At 40.5% G+C, this 17,692-nt stretch overlaps 1 protein-coding gene and 1 long non-coding RNA gene across 2 annotated transcripts in view; one reads left to right on the top strand and one right to left on the bottom strand.

Moving 5' to 3' along the window:
• Positions 1-7,583, bottom strand: part of LOC132342460 (uncharacterized) — a 21,562-nt gene extending 13,979 nt beyond the window's left edge. Inside the window, exons 1-2 of the long non-coding RNA XR_009490840.1 lie at positions 7,465-7,583; positions 1,817-4,625 (exon numbers count right to left, since the gene is read on the bottom strand). This is a non-coding gene — a long non-coding RNA (uncharacterized lncRNA). The remainder of the gene's footprint in view (positions 1-1,816; positions 4,626-7,464) is intronic.
• Positions 5,111-17,692, top strand: part of SELL (selectin L) — a 25,624-nt gene continuing 13,042 nt past the window's right edge. Inside the window, exons 1-6 of the mRNA NM_174182.2 lie at positions 5,111-5,249; positions 6,247-6,328; positions 7,578-7,964; positions 9,384-9,491; positions 15,413-15,598; positions 17,468-17,653. Coding sequence (NP_776607.2) covers positions 5,247-5,249; positions 6,247-6,328; positions 7,578-7,964; positions 9,384-9,491; positions 15,413-15,598; positions 17,468-17,653 — 952 coding nt within the window. The 5' untranslated portion in view covers positions 5,111-5,246. The remainder of the gene's footprint in view (positions 5,250-6,246; positions 6,329-7,577; positions 7,965-9,383; positions 9,492-15,412; positions 15,599-17,467; positions 17,654-17,692) is intronic.

Genomic DNA, 17,692 nt, shown 5'->3' with positions numbered 1-17,692 from the left:
ATTAATAATCTAAAAACAATCATTAAGCACGATGAAACAAAGACTTCTGGAGTCTGTGCATCATGCTAGCTTCAATTCTAGGTTACTCAAGTCAACCAATTCACCTTGTTTTATCCTCCAGACTCAGTTATTCTCCAGGGTTAGAGACAGTAGTTTTTCCTACAGAGAACGTGTGCCTTCTCTTTGCTAAAATAGTGTCAACGCAAAATGCCTTGTGTGTACCCAGCTAAAAACCACCTTGTGAATCTCATTGTTATCAAAGAATTGGAATATCTGAAATTCCTAAGAAAACAGGGTTTAATGTTTGGCTTGGTTAGCCAGACTAAAAAAAAAAAAAAATGGCTATAACATTGGTACAGGCTAAAGTTTTTTTCACTTTGATTCTATACTTCTTCTTAGCTCAAAGTACTAAAGTTAAAGAAAAGGCGAAAACCAGTATAGATCCTGCTAATTAGGGATGTTTTCATGTAGGACTGAAATGGATACACACTTGAGACATCAGCTAGAAATGCAGAGGAAGCAGAAATATTAGCTTTCCCAGGTTCCCCCAAAGAGAAAACTGAACAAATTAAATGTATTCAGAAGATACCCAAGTCAAACGGACATAGACAAGTAGAGCGCATACAGTAGTGCAAAGTGGAACAATTCTTGGTGTCAGCAGATTAAAAGATTAGAAAAGAAGTTTTTAACGAAAGAACACAAAAATCTACCTAAACAGGAAGAGCTCATGGTCCTCTTTCAGTTCGAAAAAATATAGTTTGTACCTTAAAACTTTAACTGCCTTCTCCCAAAAGATTCTAAGCCAAAAGAAATTAAAATATTGCTCTCTTCAGTTATGCACATATGTAGTCAGGCTGCTGGTTTATAAGATTAAAGTCTAAAATCAAGGAGATGTTTTCTTTTCCTTGATCTCCCAATAGTGCAAAATCCTATCAATAGCTATTTTAATAACTTTCATCAACTGATTCCCGCTGAGAGCCCTCAGAATGGGTCTTTATTACCACCCCTGGACTACTTGATAAAATCCCCACAAACTCATTAGTTTCTAGGTTCTCAGTTGGCTGTTAAGATGCACTATGGTTTCAAGTCATTGACACAACCAGCACACAAATCTAGTCTTTGCTCACTTCCCAACCACATTTCACACCAGCACTTCAGGAATTGTACTCCATCCACAATGGAGAAGTTTTTCTGCCTGCCTTGGAGACATTAGCTTCTTCTGTCTGCAGTTACTCCCCTTCCCCATCTAGAAAGCCCCTACTCTTTGTGTCCCTGATTCCTCCTCATCTTTCAGGTTCTCTGCTTAAATTTCCCTTCATGACAATTGACGCCTTAGACCAGGTCCCCTCTTTAATGTTCTCATAGCCCATATTCTTCTTTTCTTTGATTGGTATTAAATAATTATTTGTTTAACATCTGTCTTCCCCACTAGATTCTATGTTTCTTAGGAGTAGGAACTTATTACCTTATTCATTGCTATAATCTTAGAACCTGGCCTATTCCTGAAACATGGTAGATACTCAACAAATACTTATTGAATGAATGAATAAATAAATGGATGAACGAAAGCAGATTTGGGCTCATCCTAAGAAGCAGGACTGCTTTTCACAAATGGAATGAGTTGTCTCAGAAGGCAAAAATTTTAAATCCAGTTATGCAGCAAAATATATTTGGCAACAGTACAGCATAAAATGGAAATAAAGAGAAAGCTGATGGCTAGAAATAAAGGAACTAGGTAATATCCTAGAGATTCCATAAGGTAGGATTAAGAGGCAATGCAGTGGCTTCCCTGGTGGCTCAGTGGTAAAGAACCCACCTGTCAATGGAGGAGATGAAGGTTCAATCCCTGGGTTGGGGAAGATCCCTTGGAGAAAGAACTGGCAACCCACTCTACTTTTCTTGCCTGGAGAATTTTCCATGGACAGAAGAGCCTGGCGGGCTACAGTCCATGGGTTTGCAAAGAGTTGGACATAACTGAATGACTAAACAACAACAAAAGGAGACCAGAAAATGAGAAGAGAGAGTGGTCAGGTTATTTCGTACTCACTCTTTTCCCTTTTTGGTGCTATTTCTGGAAGCAGCTGCCTCCTTCCTCTACTACATCTTCTGATGGGGGACTTCTCCCCAGGGTCCCAGTCCTCACTGATACACTATGTCTTCTCCTTGAGTTTTCAGTCCCAAGGATGCAATAGCTTCCTGTATTGCCAGGCTCCGGATACTCATTTTCTCTTGTTTGTTTCCTTAACCTTGTTGTTTACCTGTTGCAAGTGGCCCCTCCATTAAAGGCTCTTCAGTGGGGGAAGAATTCACTCATCTGGGGCCAGCTTTGTTTCCAGATGGGCCCCTGAATGAAACTCATTTTAACTGAATCACTTAAACTATTTTGTTGAAAACAGGCCATAAGAGGAAAAGAGCAGAAAAATGGAGTCCAGATGGGAGGCTTTTGCAACAATAATATAGGTGAGAGATGATGATGGTTTGGATTCATAATAAAATAGAAGTGATTGAATGCTGAAAATATTTTCATGAGAAAGACAAAAGATGGTGACATATTGGATATGAGTCGTGAGAAAAAGAGAGGTGTCCCAGTTAACTCCAAAGCTTTGGCTTAAGTAATTGGAAGGATGGGGTTATAATTTACTGAAATGGGAAAGGCTGTGGGAAGAACCCACCAGGTATGGAGGAAGTTCAGAAGTTCAATTCAGTACATGCACAATTTGAGAGGCTTATTGAGGAACTAAATGGCAATATCAAGGAGGCATTTGGTTAGGAATGGAGAACATTCCTAGGGCACAAGGATGGCCTGGCTGGAAATATAAATTTGAAAGTCATCAGCATCTAGCTGGTCATCAAAGTGTAGAGATTGGATTGTGTTGTCAAGTCCATGAAGGTAAATAAGAAGAGAGAAAGCAGTGAGCAGTGGAGCACTCCAAAGGTCTGGTGGTTGGAGAGATGAGGGAGAATCAACAAATGAAGTAGAGAAGGACTAGTCAGGGAAGCAGGAGGAAACTCAGGCGTGCACGTGTGCACCATTGGTCAGTCATGTCTGACTCTGCGACCCCATGAACTGTAGCACACCAGGGTCCTCTGTCCATGGGACTTCCCAGGTAAGAATATTGGAATGGCTTGCCATTTCCTCCTCCAGCGGATCTTCCCAAATCTGGGATCAAACCTGAGTTTCCTCCATTGGCAGGTGGATTCTTTACTGCTGAGTCACTAGGGAAGTGAAATCCCAGAGCTGATTGATCAAATAAGATGAGGACAGATAACTGGCTTTTGGCTTCAGTGAAGTGAAGGACCTTGGCAAGAGCAGTGTCTGGGGATGTGTGTGGTTGGAAGCCTGGTTGGATGGACAAGGGTTGAGAGAATTAAAAGGAAGGACTTAGAAACGCAGGTCTAGACATGTCTTTGGGGTATATATAGCAGGAGCACTGGCACTTCTTGGTCTTCTTTAACTCCCAGGTTGGTTCCCACTTCAACATGTCTTCTGGGTTCCTTCCAGAATTGCAGCTTAACTATCAACAGCATGGTTTCCAGAACTGACTGACCCTGGTTCAAAACCCCAGCCCTGTCTCTTACTACCGTTGTGACTAAAGCAACTTTTTTAACCTCTCTGAGACTTTTAAAATTGGGGATAATAATTACATTCACTGGAGAGCAGTAATATTTAATATAATTACTGGATTATTGTTTTAATATTACTGCTTAAATATAATAATTTTTAAGCAGTACTATTTAATATAATTACAATATTAAAGAAGTAATATATTAATATAATTATTGGAGAGCAGTGATATTAAGCTTTATAAAGGTTAAATAAGGTGATAAATATGGAGTGTTGAGTGCTACACAATTTTTGTACTGTCTTTTTAAAAATGTTAATCTGACTATGTCAGTAACTCTTCCTTTACATTGCTTTCCACCATATGGGTCCTAATTTTATATTCAGTCTATCTCCTTTACATCTTAGGTCTAGAAATACAAAGGTACCTGTAGGCCCTGATACCTGCTAGGGCAAAAAGCTGCTGCTGCTGCTGCTAAGTCGCTTCAGTCGTGTCCGACTCTGTGCGACCCCATAGACGGAAGCCCACCAGGCTCCCTCGTCCCTGGGATTCTCCAGGCAAGAACACTGGAGTGGGTTGCCATTTCCTTCTCCAATGCATGAGAGTGAAAAGTGAAAGTGAAGTCGCTCAGTCGTGTCCGACTCTTCGCGATCCCATGGACTGCAACCCACCAGGCTCCTCCGTCCATGGGATTTTCCAAGCAAGAGTACTGGAGTGGGGTGCCATTGCCTTCTCCGGGGCAAAAAGCTAGAGTCGCCTATCTTCAGGAGGTGCCATTAATAAGAACGTCCACTAGGGGGTGAGCAAGGAAAGAGGGAGGAGAAAGAGTTACCATTAATCCAGTCTGTTGGGTTAGCTCTACTGGAGTTTAACAGGGCCTCCGCGGTTGGGAAGATCCTCTGGAGAAGGAAATGGCAACCCACTCCAGTACTCCCCTTGCCTGGAAAATCTCATGAACGAAGGAGCGTGATAGGCTACAGTCCATGGGGTCGCAGAGTCGGACACGACGGAGCAACTTCACTCACTTCACCGCATGTAGTAGCTCAGGGGTAAAGAATCCATCTGCCAATGCAAGGACATGCTTGCTGGTAAAATTCCATGGACAGAGGAGCCTAGCGGGCTACAGTCCATGGGGTCGAAAAGAGTCGGATACAATTGAGCACACAAACGCTGAGGTTTGAGACTATAAATCTGGCCAAAATAATAATAATGTTTTGAGTGTGTGGTGCTTGAAACTATCAGGGCTCTCTACCATGGATAGCCAGGAGCTAGTCTAATGCTTATAAAAAGAAAGGAGAGAGAGACAGAGAAAGGAGGAGGAGAGGAAGAAGAAGGCGGAGAAGAAGGTTGGAAGGAAGGGAGAAAGGAAAGAGGGAAGGAGCAAAGGAGGGAAGAAGGGAAAATCCAGCACTCATGTCTTGGGTCAGCAGTTCTTTTTCTCTTAGGGCTGGTGTTAGAGTGCAGACTAGGAAAGGGGTGGAGAAAGAGCTGCAGAGAGGTGGGGTAAGGGGAGGAAGAAGGGGAAGGGGAGGGTGTGAGCCTTGGTTAGAGATATGAAAGAAAGTAAGCCTTTCTGGGGACAGTGAGTGCAGTCTCCCTGCACACCCAGCCTTGGGCAAGGATCCAGAGACCTGTGGTGCTGAGCTGAGAGGCTGAAGGGCTACGAAAGGACGGAGCAAAGCCATGGTAAGCTTTTCAGCCTAAAATATGTCCAGATGCTCAGACAGAACCTCGTCTTGGGATGCAGAGGCAGGTGGCAAAGGACAAGAAGCAGCCCATTTACTTTTTGGTTTAAAAAAGCCAAAACTAAAATTGCTGAGTCTAAATTAAAAAGTGTTCCTAGAATCTCTCTTCTCACGTGTGCTGATTTCTTCTCCTTGACTTGTCTCTACTGAGGGTTCCTGAAGAAGTACCACTATCTTGCGGAAATTAGCACTCTTGTGACTGAACACTGGCACTATCTGAGAATTGAAACATTTCATAAAATATGATGTAAAGGTGTGAAGAAACTTTATGGTCTTGTCACTTGAGTTGCTCAAAATGTATTTCTGTTTAGTTGAGAAAAAATGAACTCCTTTCTTTCAGTAGTGTCTGTTTGGTTACCTAATTCTTTCAGGAATTTGGAGTACTGACCCATCATAGTTAAGTGTGAGATTTTAATATTAAATCTAGACACTAATAGTTCATGAAGGACTAAGTAAGTAAGTGTTAGCTGCTCAATCGTGTGCAACTCTTTGCAACCCCATGGACTGCAGCCTGCCAGGCTCCTCTGTCCATGGGATTCTCCAGGCAAGAATACTGGAGTGGGTTGCCATTTTCTTCTCCAATTAAGGACCAAAGAACACTTTAAAAATATATGTACTATCACATAGCTTTATCTGACAGCTCAGCAGATAAGTAGATGCAAAAAGTTACTGAAATATAGAAAAAAAATACCAGAACAGCAGCAATAGCAACTTGAGGCTAAAATAGGAGAAAAAAAAAATCAACTATACACCAGTTTTGAGGCAAATTTAATTCTATCTGTTCACCCATGTCTGAGAAATCTCTTACCTCAGACAAGGTTAGTAGGCATATGTGTTATACTTTGAACTTTGAGAAAGTTATAAGTACTTCTTCAAGGTACCTGTAAAATGGTGATTTAGAGTATAAATCTGAGTAAAATTTTGTATTCTATTTGCAGCTATGTCCATGGAAATGTCAAAATGCTCAGAGGGGCTTATGGAATGTCTTTAAACTGTGGGTCTGGATTATGCTCTGTTGTGGTATGTTATGATTTTTATAAATTGCTACGCTTTTTTAAAAACATATGGTCAGTTTTGGGTACATATCTACTGAGTGTACATAGGTAAAAGTGGCAGGTAAAAGTATTAGGTAGATAGCTGCTAATTTTACCCTTTCTGCAAACATCTCTTTTCTTCCTTTCATGTTTAATATTTCCTTCCCCAGAGAACTCCTAGCCTTGACCCAACCTTTGCTGCAGGGTTTATTTTATGACATTATTCCTTAATCATAACTGTTTCCCAGTTCTCTGTACATTTTATATATGTTTAATTTGATCAAGATTAATTATGTATTCTTTGCATCTGTTATTCCTTGCTCAGAGTCCTTAGAAAACTGTAAAAATTGAATCTGTGTTTTCTTTGGTATTTCTCCATAGTATTTGCCCTACACAGTGAAAACTCAGCAAATGGTGATGGCTGTGAAAACTTTAACCTTATGCTATAATAGCATTTCACTTAGATCATACCATGCTTAGAATGGCATGTATTATTATAGTGTCACTGTGTAATTATGTGTTTGTTTTGATTTCTTCAAAGCCCTCATATTTGAAGCACCCATGTGATTATTAAACACCATCAGTTGAGTATCTTTGTGTGTGTAACAAAATCTAAAATCAGTTTCATAATCCTACCTCATCTGGTTTTGTAAATTGTCCTTTTTCTATTTTGTATATAAGGCTTGGACTGTCAGAAGCAGCTCTTTTATGGTAAAACATTATCTTTTTTATATAAAAGAGATTACTTCAAAGTGTGCCATTATTTCTGTTCTTATTTTATTTCTCCTTTAGGAACATAAATACTGGTCTTTAGGAAATTATCCCAGAATAAAAGAGTGGGCAGTAAATTTTAGAGTCATATATATTATAATTAAATTAAATGACCGAGAGCCACTAAGAAATATGAATTTCTAAAATATGTTGGTTAAATTTTACTGGAAATAATTTTTGAGAAAAAACTAGTTTATGAAAATAAATCTAGAAAGCCACCAAATTCATCTAAAATAGAACTATGAGCAAAAGTATTCCATATTATGTTGAAAAGTGATTAGGACTAGAAGTTCTAGGTTCTACTTCAGATATGCAGATGACTAACTCCAAGGCCTCAAGCCGGTAACTTACCCTTCTGAGGTGTCAGCTTCCTCGTCTCTAAATGTCAGGCTCAGCTTGGATTAGTTCTAGGGTCTTTTCAGCTATAACTATGCAGCTACACAATTCACACTGATGTCTTTCAGATTTCTTTGCTCATCGTGGCACCGATTGCTGGACTTACCATTATTCTAAAAGACCCATGCCCTGGGAAAAGGCTAGAGCGTTCTGCAGGGAAAATTACACAGATTTAGTTGCCATACAAAACAAGGGAGAGATCGAATACCTGAATAAGACACTTCCCTTCAGCCGTACTTACTACTGGATTGGAATCCGGAAAGTAGAAGGGGTGTGGACTTGGGTGGGAACCAACAAATCTCTCACTGAAGAAGCAAAGAACTGGGGTGCAGGGGAGCCCAACAACAGGAAGAGTAAGGAGGACTGTGTGGAAATCTATATCAAGAGGAACAAAGACTCGGGGAAATGGAATGATGATGCCTGCCACAAAGCAAAGACAGCCCTCTGCTACACAGGTAGGGACCGACCAGACTGCTGCACTGCTCAGGGAGGGCAGAGTGCTGGGAACGAACGTGCTAACCCCATGGGAACCTGGGACCACAGAGCAGCTGCTAGGGCATTCTGAAATAGGCCAGTCCTCTAAACAAGCTTGAATCATGTCACTTCTAAGCATTTTTGGTGGGTGAGACTAGGCCCTATGCCCAAAATCCTTATGCCTGAATCAGTTTACATTAAGATGACAAATCCATGTGGAAAGTAAAGAGGAAGAGCTAGACAGTGAGTGTCCCTGATAATAAGGCAGGGAAGCGGAAGCAGAGGGCCAAGAGCTGATGCTCACATCACTTGTTTCCTCCCTCATGAAGTAGGCGACTTGATGCTACATGTTTCATTTTTGGCCTAATCTTATAGTGTTCAGTCATGTCCCATTCTTTGTGACCCTATGGACTATATAGCCCATTAGGTTCCTCTGTCCATGGGCTTATCCAAGCAAGAATATTGGAGTGGTTACCATTTCCTCCTCCAAGGGATCTTCCTGACCCAAGGATCGAACCCTCGTCTCTGGCATCTCTTGCATTGGCAGGTAGATTCTTTACCACTGAGTCATCTGGGGAGTCCTAGTCTTATAGAATTCTATGTAATGACACTTTGCAGTATTTCATTATCTGTGGTATGTGAAAATTTCTGTAGAGACAATGGTGACAGTTCAAAAGTAATCAGTATTTTTCCAAGTTATTTTTAACAGTGAAACATTCATTCAATCTCTTGTTCACTTGGACTCTCTACCAATTTAGCAGGGCTTCTTCCCAGGAGGTTCAGTGGTAAAGAATCTGCCTGCCAATGGAGAATACACAGGAGACTTGGGTTCAATCCTTGGGTCGAGAAGATCCCCTGGAGTGGGTAATGACAACCCACTCCAGTATTCTTGCCTGGAAAATTCCATGGACAGAAGAGCCTCATGGGCTAGAGTCCGTAGGGTGACAGAGTTGAATACTACTGAGCACGCATGTGCGTACTAATTCAGTAAGTTCAGACTCTCTAATTTTTGTTCAGTACTTTCTATAATGAAAGGGATTGTCAAGCATACTAGAGAAGTGATTGGGGTCAGGTTATCATTTAATCCACTTACTGCATCAAAAACAAAACGTAAAGAAATTTTAAGAGTTTCAATGTATATCACTGTTTCCCCTAAATGTTATAGAGTATCAGCTTCAATAAGTTCATTCTAAAAACAAATGTCTATGGCTGTATGACAACTATATTGTATAAATAAAAATTTTAGGATATGGTTTTTATGCAAAAATGGTATGAATGTACAAATATACTTTTCCCTGTTTGTTAAAATAGTCACAGCCAAAAAGTTGTTTATATCTAAAGAAATGACTAGGAGTACTAAAAAAGTATCCATCTAAAAATACTTTCTGACCCCTTTAAAGCTTCTTGTAAACCCTGGTCATGCAGCGGCCATGGACAATGTGTGGAAGTCATCAATAATTACACCTGCAACTGTGATTTGGGGTACTACGGGCCTGAGTGTCAGTTCGGTAAGCTGCTTCTGTTTCTTTGTTTCTTCCTATGTAAAGTATTATAGTTTATGGAAGTTGGTTGGGGGAAAATGATACTAGCCATTCTGAGAAATGAGAAGTTTTGATCAGTAGGCCATGCTTGCACAATATTGTTACTTTTCCGTAAAGATTTCATAAGTCAGCATGAAGTTTCAATTCACTTCTCAACAAGTCCTTTTGAATGCCACAAGAGCATTGGCATTGGAATAAAAGCTGTAAGGATTACAATAATGAATCAGACCTGATAGATTCCGGCTGTTAAGGAATGGATAAGCTAGTGAGCTTGTTGGATTCATTAGAACTCTGAATCTGAAAGAAACAATACCATTTATCATTAGGAGGCTGAGTCACCCATCTTATGTTTTACATTATCCTCAAGATCATGACAAAGGCAAGACCAAAAAGAAAAATTCACATAATGATATATGGTATCTGTCAGAAAATATAATAATAAATTCAATACATTGGCTGGCATTTTAGGGGACGAGGATAAATGTATTACAGATTCTTACCTTAAAGGATTTACAGTTAACTAGTGGAAATTATGGGTTTCCCTGATGGCTCAGCAGTAGAGAATCTGCCTGCCAATGCAGGAAATGAGACGAGGGTTTGATACCCTGGAAGAGAAAATGGCAACGCACTCCTGTATTCTTCTCTGGGAAATCCCATGGACAGGGGAGCCTGGCAGGCTAGAGTCCATGGGGTCGTAGAGAGTCAAATATGACTTAGTAGCTGAGCATGCACACAGTGGAAATTACACATGCTTATAATTTAATCTGATGGAAAGCCAGATATGCTGGAGGAAGCCTGTGAAGACTGAAAACTGCCTAATAAAAGTCTCTAGCCTTTATTTGATAGTGAGAAACCACTTAGTATCTGAACACCAGCATTTAGGGCAATTATCTTAGAAGCAGTGCATAAGATGGACCAGAGAACAACAAAGAGAGAAGATGAGACGATGGAGAGCATCATGAGGAGTCCACTGAAATCATTCTGAGTTGTGGTGGTAGAAACAGAAAGGAAAGAATACATAGATTGAAAGACATGGAGTCTTTGACCTAGTCAACTCACTACTGAAAGAAAACTTCAAGTCCTTTGATTGATATTGGTGGAGTTTCAAAACTACATTTGAAGTATCTGGTGAATAAAATAGAAAATTATAATAAGAAAAGAGCAGTGTTTGCAATGAATAAGGAATTAAAGCCAAACAAATTTAAATGATCAACCGACTGGAACAGCTCTGGCTCATTTCACTCAATTCCTAAGCCCTGACTTCTATCCAATACTTTATACTCACTCCATTTCTAAATTTTTTAAAATTATTTTATCATCAGCATGCCTATTTCACTCCTTTTTGAACATTTTATTCTTTTTTTTTTTTTTCTGTCTTGGTTTCCATCATACAACTCTTCCTGGTTTTTTTTCTACCTATGATTGTTTCTCCTTGGGTTTCTTCATGGGCACTTACTCAAGCCCATATATTTATTGTTATTTCTTATCTTCCATCTTTCATCCATTGCTCTTCTCACTTTACATGTCCCCTTTGGTCAAACCTAGAAACTTCTGCGGAAGCACACAGCTATGTGAGCTTTGGACAGACAAATCTGTTTCCAGCCCTGAACTCCAAATATGCTAAGCATAATCTTTGCGATGCCCCAAATATTGAAAAATCAATTTTCCCCAGCCAGCTTTCCTTTTTGTATTCCTTATCTCAGTGTGTGGTACCACCATTTATATGGGTACCCTGGTATAAAACTCTCTCACCTCCTCCTACATTTATGCAAAGTAACACACTACTCATTTTTATAACTTAATGTTTCTCCAACTTGTCTTCTTGTTAACTCTACACTATTGCCTTCATTATCTTCCTCCTAGATTCTTGCAATAATTTCTGAGCTGAGTTCCACATCTTTAAATTAGCTCCCCTCAAATATATTATTCATACTATAGGCAGTCTGATAAATTTAAAAAATCAAGTAAACATCACACATATGTGGCCACCCACCGTTTAATTTCTACCTATCATTTGTCCTATAGGATGAAATTTGAACTTTGAAATCCTCAAGGCATAGAATAATGCTTGATATATAGTAGATACTCATTAAATTGATGAAAAGATAGGGGCCTTTTGCCTTAGCACCTGTCTTTCTATCTAATCTCATCTCACATCATCCCCTGCCTCCTCTTTCCTTCTAGTTTTAACATCAAAATGCTTGTAGTCTTCCACACTTACCATATTTCTTTATAGCACATTGACATGCTCATGGCTTCCACATTTTGCACATGGATAAAATACCTATTCAACTGGAAGATAACCGTTCAGGGACCATTTCTTTCTGGAAGTTTTATTTGGATGCCAAGACAGGCTAAGCATCCCTATTCTGTGTTCCAGTAGCTCCACATATTTGTTTCTTATTTATCTGACATTTGTTGAAATCATCCGTTTAGTTGTCTGTATGCCTCAGCAAACTGACAGCAACTTGAGATCAGTCAGTATTTTATTTATCACTGTATCTGTAAGATTGAGACTTAGGCACCTGCTTGTGGGCATGAACTGAATTGGACAACATAAGTGACTTTCATTTGGACTTGTACTGTAGATGGAAAATATTAAAATTCTTCTAATTTCTTGAATTCATCCTTCAATTCTTCATTGATCTCTTAAGAACAAGGTTAAAATGATGGCTCACATTTGATAAGGAATAAGACACAGAGTTTCAATATTTGCCTAAATGATGTGGCAGGACTTAAAACATGAAGACTGAATTCCAAATCTTAATTTAATCTATTATGCCACTGGTCAGAGAAAGGAAGTAGACATACTTTCTGCAGAGGACTGTCAAAATCAGAAGAACTAAAGTTCTGGAACTGAGCTAGAGATAGTGAAGACAGAATCCAGGCTTAGATGCTTCCTAAAGCCTATGCCCCACCAGTAATGCTGAAGAAGCCGAAATTGAACAGTTCTATGAAGATCTACAAGACCTTTTAGAACTAAGACCTAAAAAAGATGTCCTTTTCATTATAGAGGACTGGAATGCAAAATTAGAATGTCAAGAAACACCTGGAGTAACAGGCAAATTTGGCCTTGGAGTATGGAATGAAGCAGGGCAAAGACTAATAGAGTTTTGCCAAGAGAAGGCACTGGTCATAGCAAACACCCTCTTCCAACAACACAGGAAGACTCTACACATGGACATCACCAGATGGTCAACATCGAAATCAGATTGATTATATTCTTTGCAGCCAAAGATGGAGAAGCTCTATACAGTCAGCAAAAACAAGACTGGGAGCTGACTGTGGCTCAGATCATGAACTCCTTATTGCCAAATTCAGACTGAAAATGAAGAAAATAAGGAAAACCACTAGACCATTCAGGTATGACCTAAATCAAATCCCTTATACAGTGGAAGTGAGAAATAGATTTAAGGGACTAGATCTGATAGAGTACTTGATGAACTATGGATGGAGGTTCATGACATTGTACAGGAGACAGGGATCAAGACCATCCCCATGGAAAAGAAATGCAAAAAAGCAAAATGACTGTCTGGAGATGCCTTACAAATAGCTGTGAAAAGAAGAGAAGCAAAAAGCAAAGGAGAAAAGGAAAGATATAAGCATCTGAATGCAGAGTTCCAAAGAATAGCAAGGAGAGATAAGAAAGCCTTCCTCAGCTATCAGTGCAAAGAAATAGAGGAAAATGACAGAATGGGAAAGACTAGAGATTTCTTCAAGAAAATAGAGATACCAAGGGAACATTTCATGCAAAGATGGGCTTGATAAAGGACAGAAATGGTATGGACCTAACAGAAGCAGAAGATATTAAGAAGAGGTGGCAAGAATACACAGAAGAACTATACAAAAAAGATCTTCATGACCCAGATAATCACGATGGTGTGATCACTCACCTAGAGCCAGACATCCTGGAATGTGAAGTCAAGTGGGCCTTAGAAAGCATCACTACGAACAAAGGTAGTGGAGGTGATGGAATTCCAGTTAAGCTATTTCAAATCCTGAAAGATGATGCTGTGAAAGTGCTGCACTCAATATGCCGGCAAATTTGGAAAACTCAGCAGTGGCCATGGGACTGGAAAAGGTCAGTTTTCATTCCAATCCCAAAGAAAGGCAATGCCAAAGAATGCTCAAACTACTGCACAATTGCACTCATCTCACATACTAGTAAAGTGATGCTCAAAATTCTCCAAGCCAGGCTTCAGCAATATGTGAACTGTGAACTTCTTGATGTTCAAGCTGGTTTTAGAAAAGGCAGAGGAACCAGAGATCAAATTCCCAACATCTGCTGGATCGTGGAAAAAGCAAGAGAGTTCCAGAAAAACATCTATTTCTGCTTTATTGACTATGCCAAAGCCTTCGACTGTGTGGATCACAATAAACTGGAAAATTCTGAAAGAGATGGGAATACCAGACCACCTGACCTGCCTCTTGAGAAACCTATATGCAGGTCAGGAAGCAACAGTTAGAACTGGACATGGAATGACAGACTGGTTCCAAATAGGAAAAGGAGAATGTCAAGGCTGTATATTGTCACCCTGCTTATTTAACTTATATGCAGAGTACATCACGAGAAACGCTGGGCTGGAAGAAGCACAATCTGGAATCAAGATTGCCAGAAGAAATATCAATAACCTCAGATATGCAGATGACACCACCCTTATGGCAGAAAGTGAAGAGGAACTCAAAAGCCTCTTGATGAAAATGAAAGAGGAGAGTGAAAAAGTTGGCCTAAGGCTCAACATTCAGAAAACTGAGATCATGGCATCCGGTCCCATCACTTCATGGGAAATAGATGGGGAAACAGTGGAAACAGCGTCAGACTTTATTTTGGGGGGCTCCAAAATCACTGCAGATGGTGATGTAGCCATGAAATTAAAAGATGCTTACTCCTTGGAAGGAAAGTTATGACCAACCTAGATAGCATATTCAAAAGCAGAGACATTACTTTGCCAACAAAGGTCCATCTAGTCAAGGCTATGGTTTTTCCAGTGGTCATGTATGGATGTGAGAGTTGGACTGTGAAGAAAGCTGAGCACCGAAGAATTGATGCTTTTGAACTGTTGTGTTGGAGAAGACTCTTGAGAGTCCCTTGGACTGCAAGGAGATCCAACCAGTCCATCCTAAAGGAGATCAGTCCTGGGTGTTCATTGGAAGGACTGATGCTGAAGCTGAAACTCTAATACTTTGGCCACCTCATGCAAAGAGTTGACTCATTGGAAAAGACCCTGATGCTGGGAGGGATTGGGGGCAGGAGGAGAAGGGGATGACAAAGAATGAGATGGCTGGATGGCATCACTGACTCTATGGACGTGAGTCTGAGTGAACTCTGGGAGTTGATGATGGACAGGGAGGCCTGGCGTGCTGCGATTCATGTGTCCGCAAAGAGTCGGACACAACTGAGCGACTGAACTGAATTGAACTGAACTGAAAGCTTTTATCTTCTCCCATTGTAAAGAAGACAGTTATGGATACCCAGTCTTTCTCTGAACCTCCTACTTCGAACACTCTAGCATACTTAGGGTCTCTAATGTGGCAACTGTTTCCAAACTGAGCTGGTCATTCCCACTTGAACCTGTCTACAAAGTTCTTTGTCCAGGTAATGCCAAAGATAATAAGATTGCCTGCATGCAGATTAGCTAATATTTCATTAAAAGCTTCCCCTGAACCAGACTTTAAATCCTTGACTTGCATTAAATTATTTAAGTACCAAACTCTGAGAAGTCAATACATTTATCATTATTCCTCTTTTATAGATAAAGAACCTAAAGCTGGAAGGATTAAATCACCTTGCTTAAAGATACTTGGTTATCAAGTATCAGAGCTAAAATTCAAACCCGGTCATCAGGTCCTCTTAACTCTGTTGAGTGTTGTTTCTTTTCTCATTGAAGTGACTCAATGTGTGCCTTTGGAGGCCCCAAAGCTGGGTACCATGGCCTGCACTCACCCTTTGGGGAACTTCAGCTTCATGTCGCAGTGTGCCTTCAACTGCTCCAAGGGAACAGACATGATTGGGGTTGAAGAAACCACTTGTGCACCATTTGGAAATTGGTCATCTCCAGAACCAACCTGTCGAGGTGAGCCTATGTTCGTACCAGAGGCTTTATCGTGGGAATCCTGGATTTATAAACCAAGAAAATGTGGTGGAGCCTTACTAAGAATTCTATATCCTCTTTTGAAACATAATTTAACCTAACTTAGATTTTACCATGATACTTTTCAAAGGTGTTATTTTTTCTAATTTAAAAGAAAAACCACAAACAAAAAATAACAACCAACTATCTCAGTGACTACGTCACTATAAATATGTATATATATATATATATATATATATATATGCACATATAATTTTCAGCAGAACAGTGTGGTTATACTGTATTTTTTATTTTATTTTTATTTTTTCTCATTGCTATGGAATAATCAGTCTTGCTGAACTGCTGTTGAATTTTGGTTGTTCTCCCCTTTCAATAACACTGATTTTATGTGGTGTCCTGCTGCTGCTGCTGCTGCTAAGTCGCTTCAGTCGTGTCCAACTCTGTGTGACCCCAGAGACCGCAGCCCACCAGGCTCCCCTGTCCCTGGGATTCTCCAGGCAAGAACACTGGAGTGGGTTGTCATTTCCTTCTCCAATGCAGGAAAGTGAAAAGTGAAAGTGAAGTCGTTCAGTCGTGTCTGACTCTGTGCGACCCCATGGACTGCAGCGACCAGGCTCCTCTGTCCATGGGATTTGCCAGGCAAGAGTACTGGAGTGGGGTGCCATTGCCTTCTCTGTGTGGTGTCCCACTTGACACCAAACAATTTCCTTATTGCAGGGTGGTGGGGTCAGAGGTCTTTATTGATTGTTTTATTTGGTTTATTCTTAGAATCATGTTTTACCTTTCCTCCTCCATGAACTCTCAGGACAATACCAAATTCTGTGAAAAACAAACATACAATCTCTTGATTTTTTTTTTTTTTTCATTTGAAACATGGTGGGTTTTTTTTTTTTTTTTTTTCCCTTATTTACTGTCAAGATCATCTCTTTAGGGGAAAAAAACTGGTGGTATCTAAACTTGTGAAGTTTTGGTTACATATTCAACCTTTATGCTTTTGACTCACTAGTTTAAGTGGTTTAATTCCCAAAAGCACTATTCAATCATTTTTGAAATCAGAACTAACTGACCAACCTGCTAAATTTCACAAAATCTGAGGGACTTGCTTCAGAGAATGGGGGTGTTTTTCAAAACTTCTTGGGTTGATGTTAGAACAGGTAAAAGGCAGGAAATTCTCTGTCTTCGTTGATAACGCACCGTAAGAGCTCTTGAGGCCAAGGCCACGTAGCATGGTGCTTCTAGAAGAGCTAGAGAGTTACCAGGGCTGGGGAAGCAACATGGAACAGCCAGCTCTCCCCTCGTCTCCCCAATCCCACTGCTCCCCTCCCACCATGGGCGTTCTGGGTTCTCCTCATTCTACCTCTGACTCACCACTCTCCATCATTCTCAAGACAAGAAAGCCTGGAAGCATCATCAGAAGTAATTTCTAGAAATTAGAAATGTCTAGATTCATGTCCGGAGAAGGCAATGGCACCCCACTCCAGTACTCTCGCCTGGAAAATCCCATGGACGGAGGAGCCTGGTAGGCTGCAGTCCATGGGGTCACTAAGAGTGGGACACGACTGAGCGACTTCACTTTCACTTTTCACTTTCATGCATTGGAGAAAGAAATGGCAACCCACTCCAGTGTTCTTGCCTGGAGAATCCCAGGGACAGGGAGAGGAACCTGTTGGGCTGCTGTCTATGGGGTCGCACAGAGTTGGACACGACTGAGGCAACTTAACAGCAGCAGCAGCAGCAGCAGATTCATGTCAATGGTTCCCCAGTTAAGTTAGGCAGTTTGGCTAAAAGCTGTTCCTCACAGAGGGTCTCTGCTCAGAAATACTGATTTTTTTTTTTTCTTTTTCATTGAAGTGATTCAATGTGAGCCTCTAACAGAACCCGATTTGGGAACCATGGACTGTAATCACCCCCTTGTCGACTTTGGCTTTTCCTCCACATGCACCTTCAGTTGTTCAGAAGAAGCTGAGTTAACTGGGGAGAAAAAAACTATCTGTGGATTGTCTGGAAATTGGTCCAGCCCTAGTCCAAGATGTCAAAGTGAGTAAGTCTAGTCCAATATGTTCAAGACTTAAAGAG

This window comes from Bos taurus, chromosome 16 (genome assembly GCF_002263795.3).
Source record: "Bos taurus isolate L1 Dominette 01449 registration number 42190680 breed Hereford chromosome 16, ARS-UCD2.0, whole genome shotgun sequence".
Classification (NCBI taxonomy): Eukaryota; Metazoa; Chordata; class Mammalia; order Artiodactyla; family Bovidae; genus Bos; species Bos taurus.
Note: the sequence above shows the minus strand (reverse complement) of the source record. Positions and strands in the feature narration are given on the sequence as shown.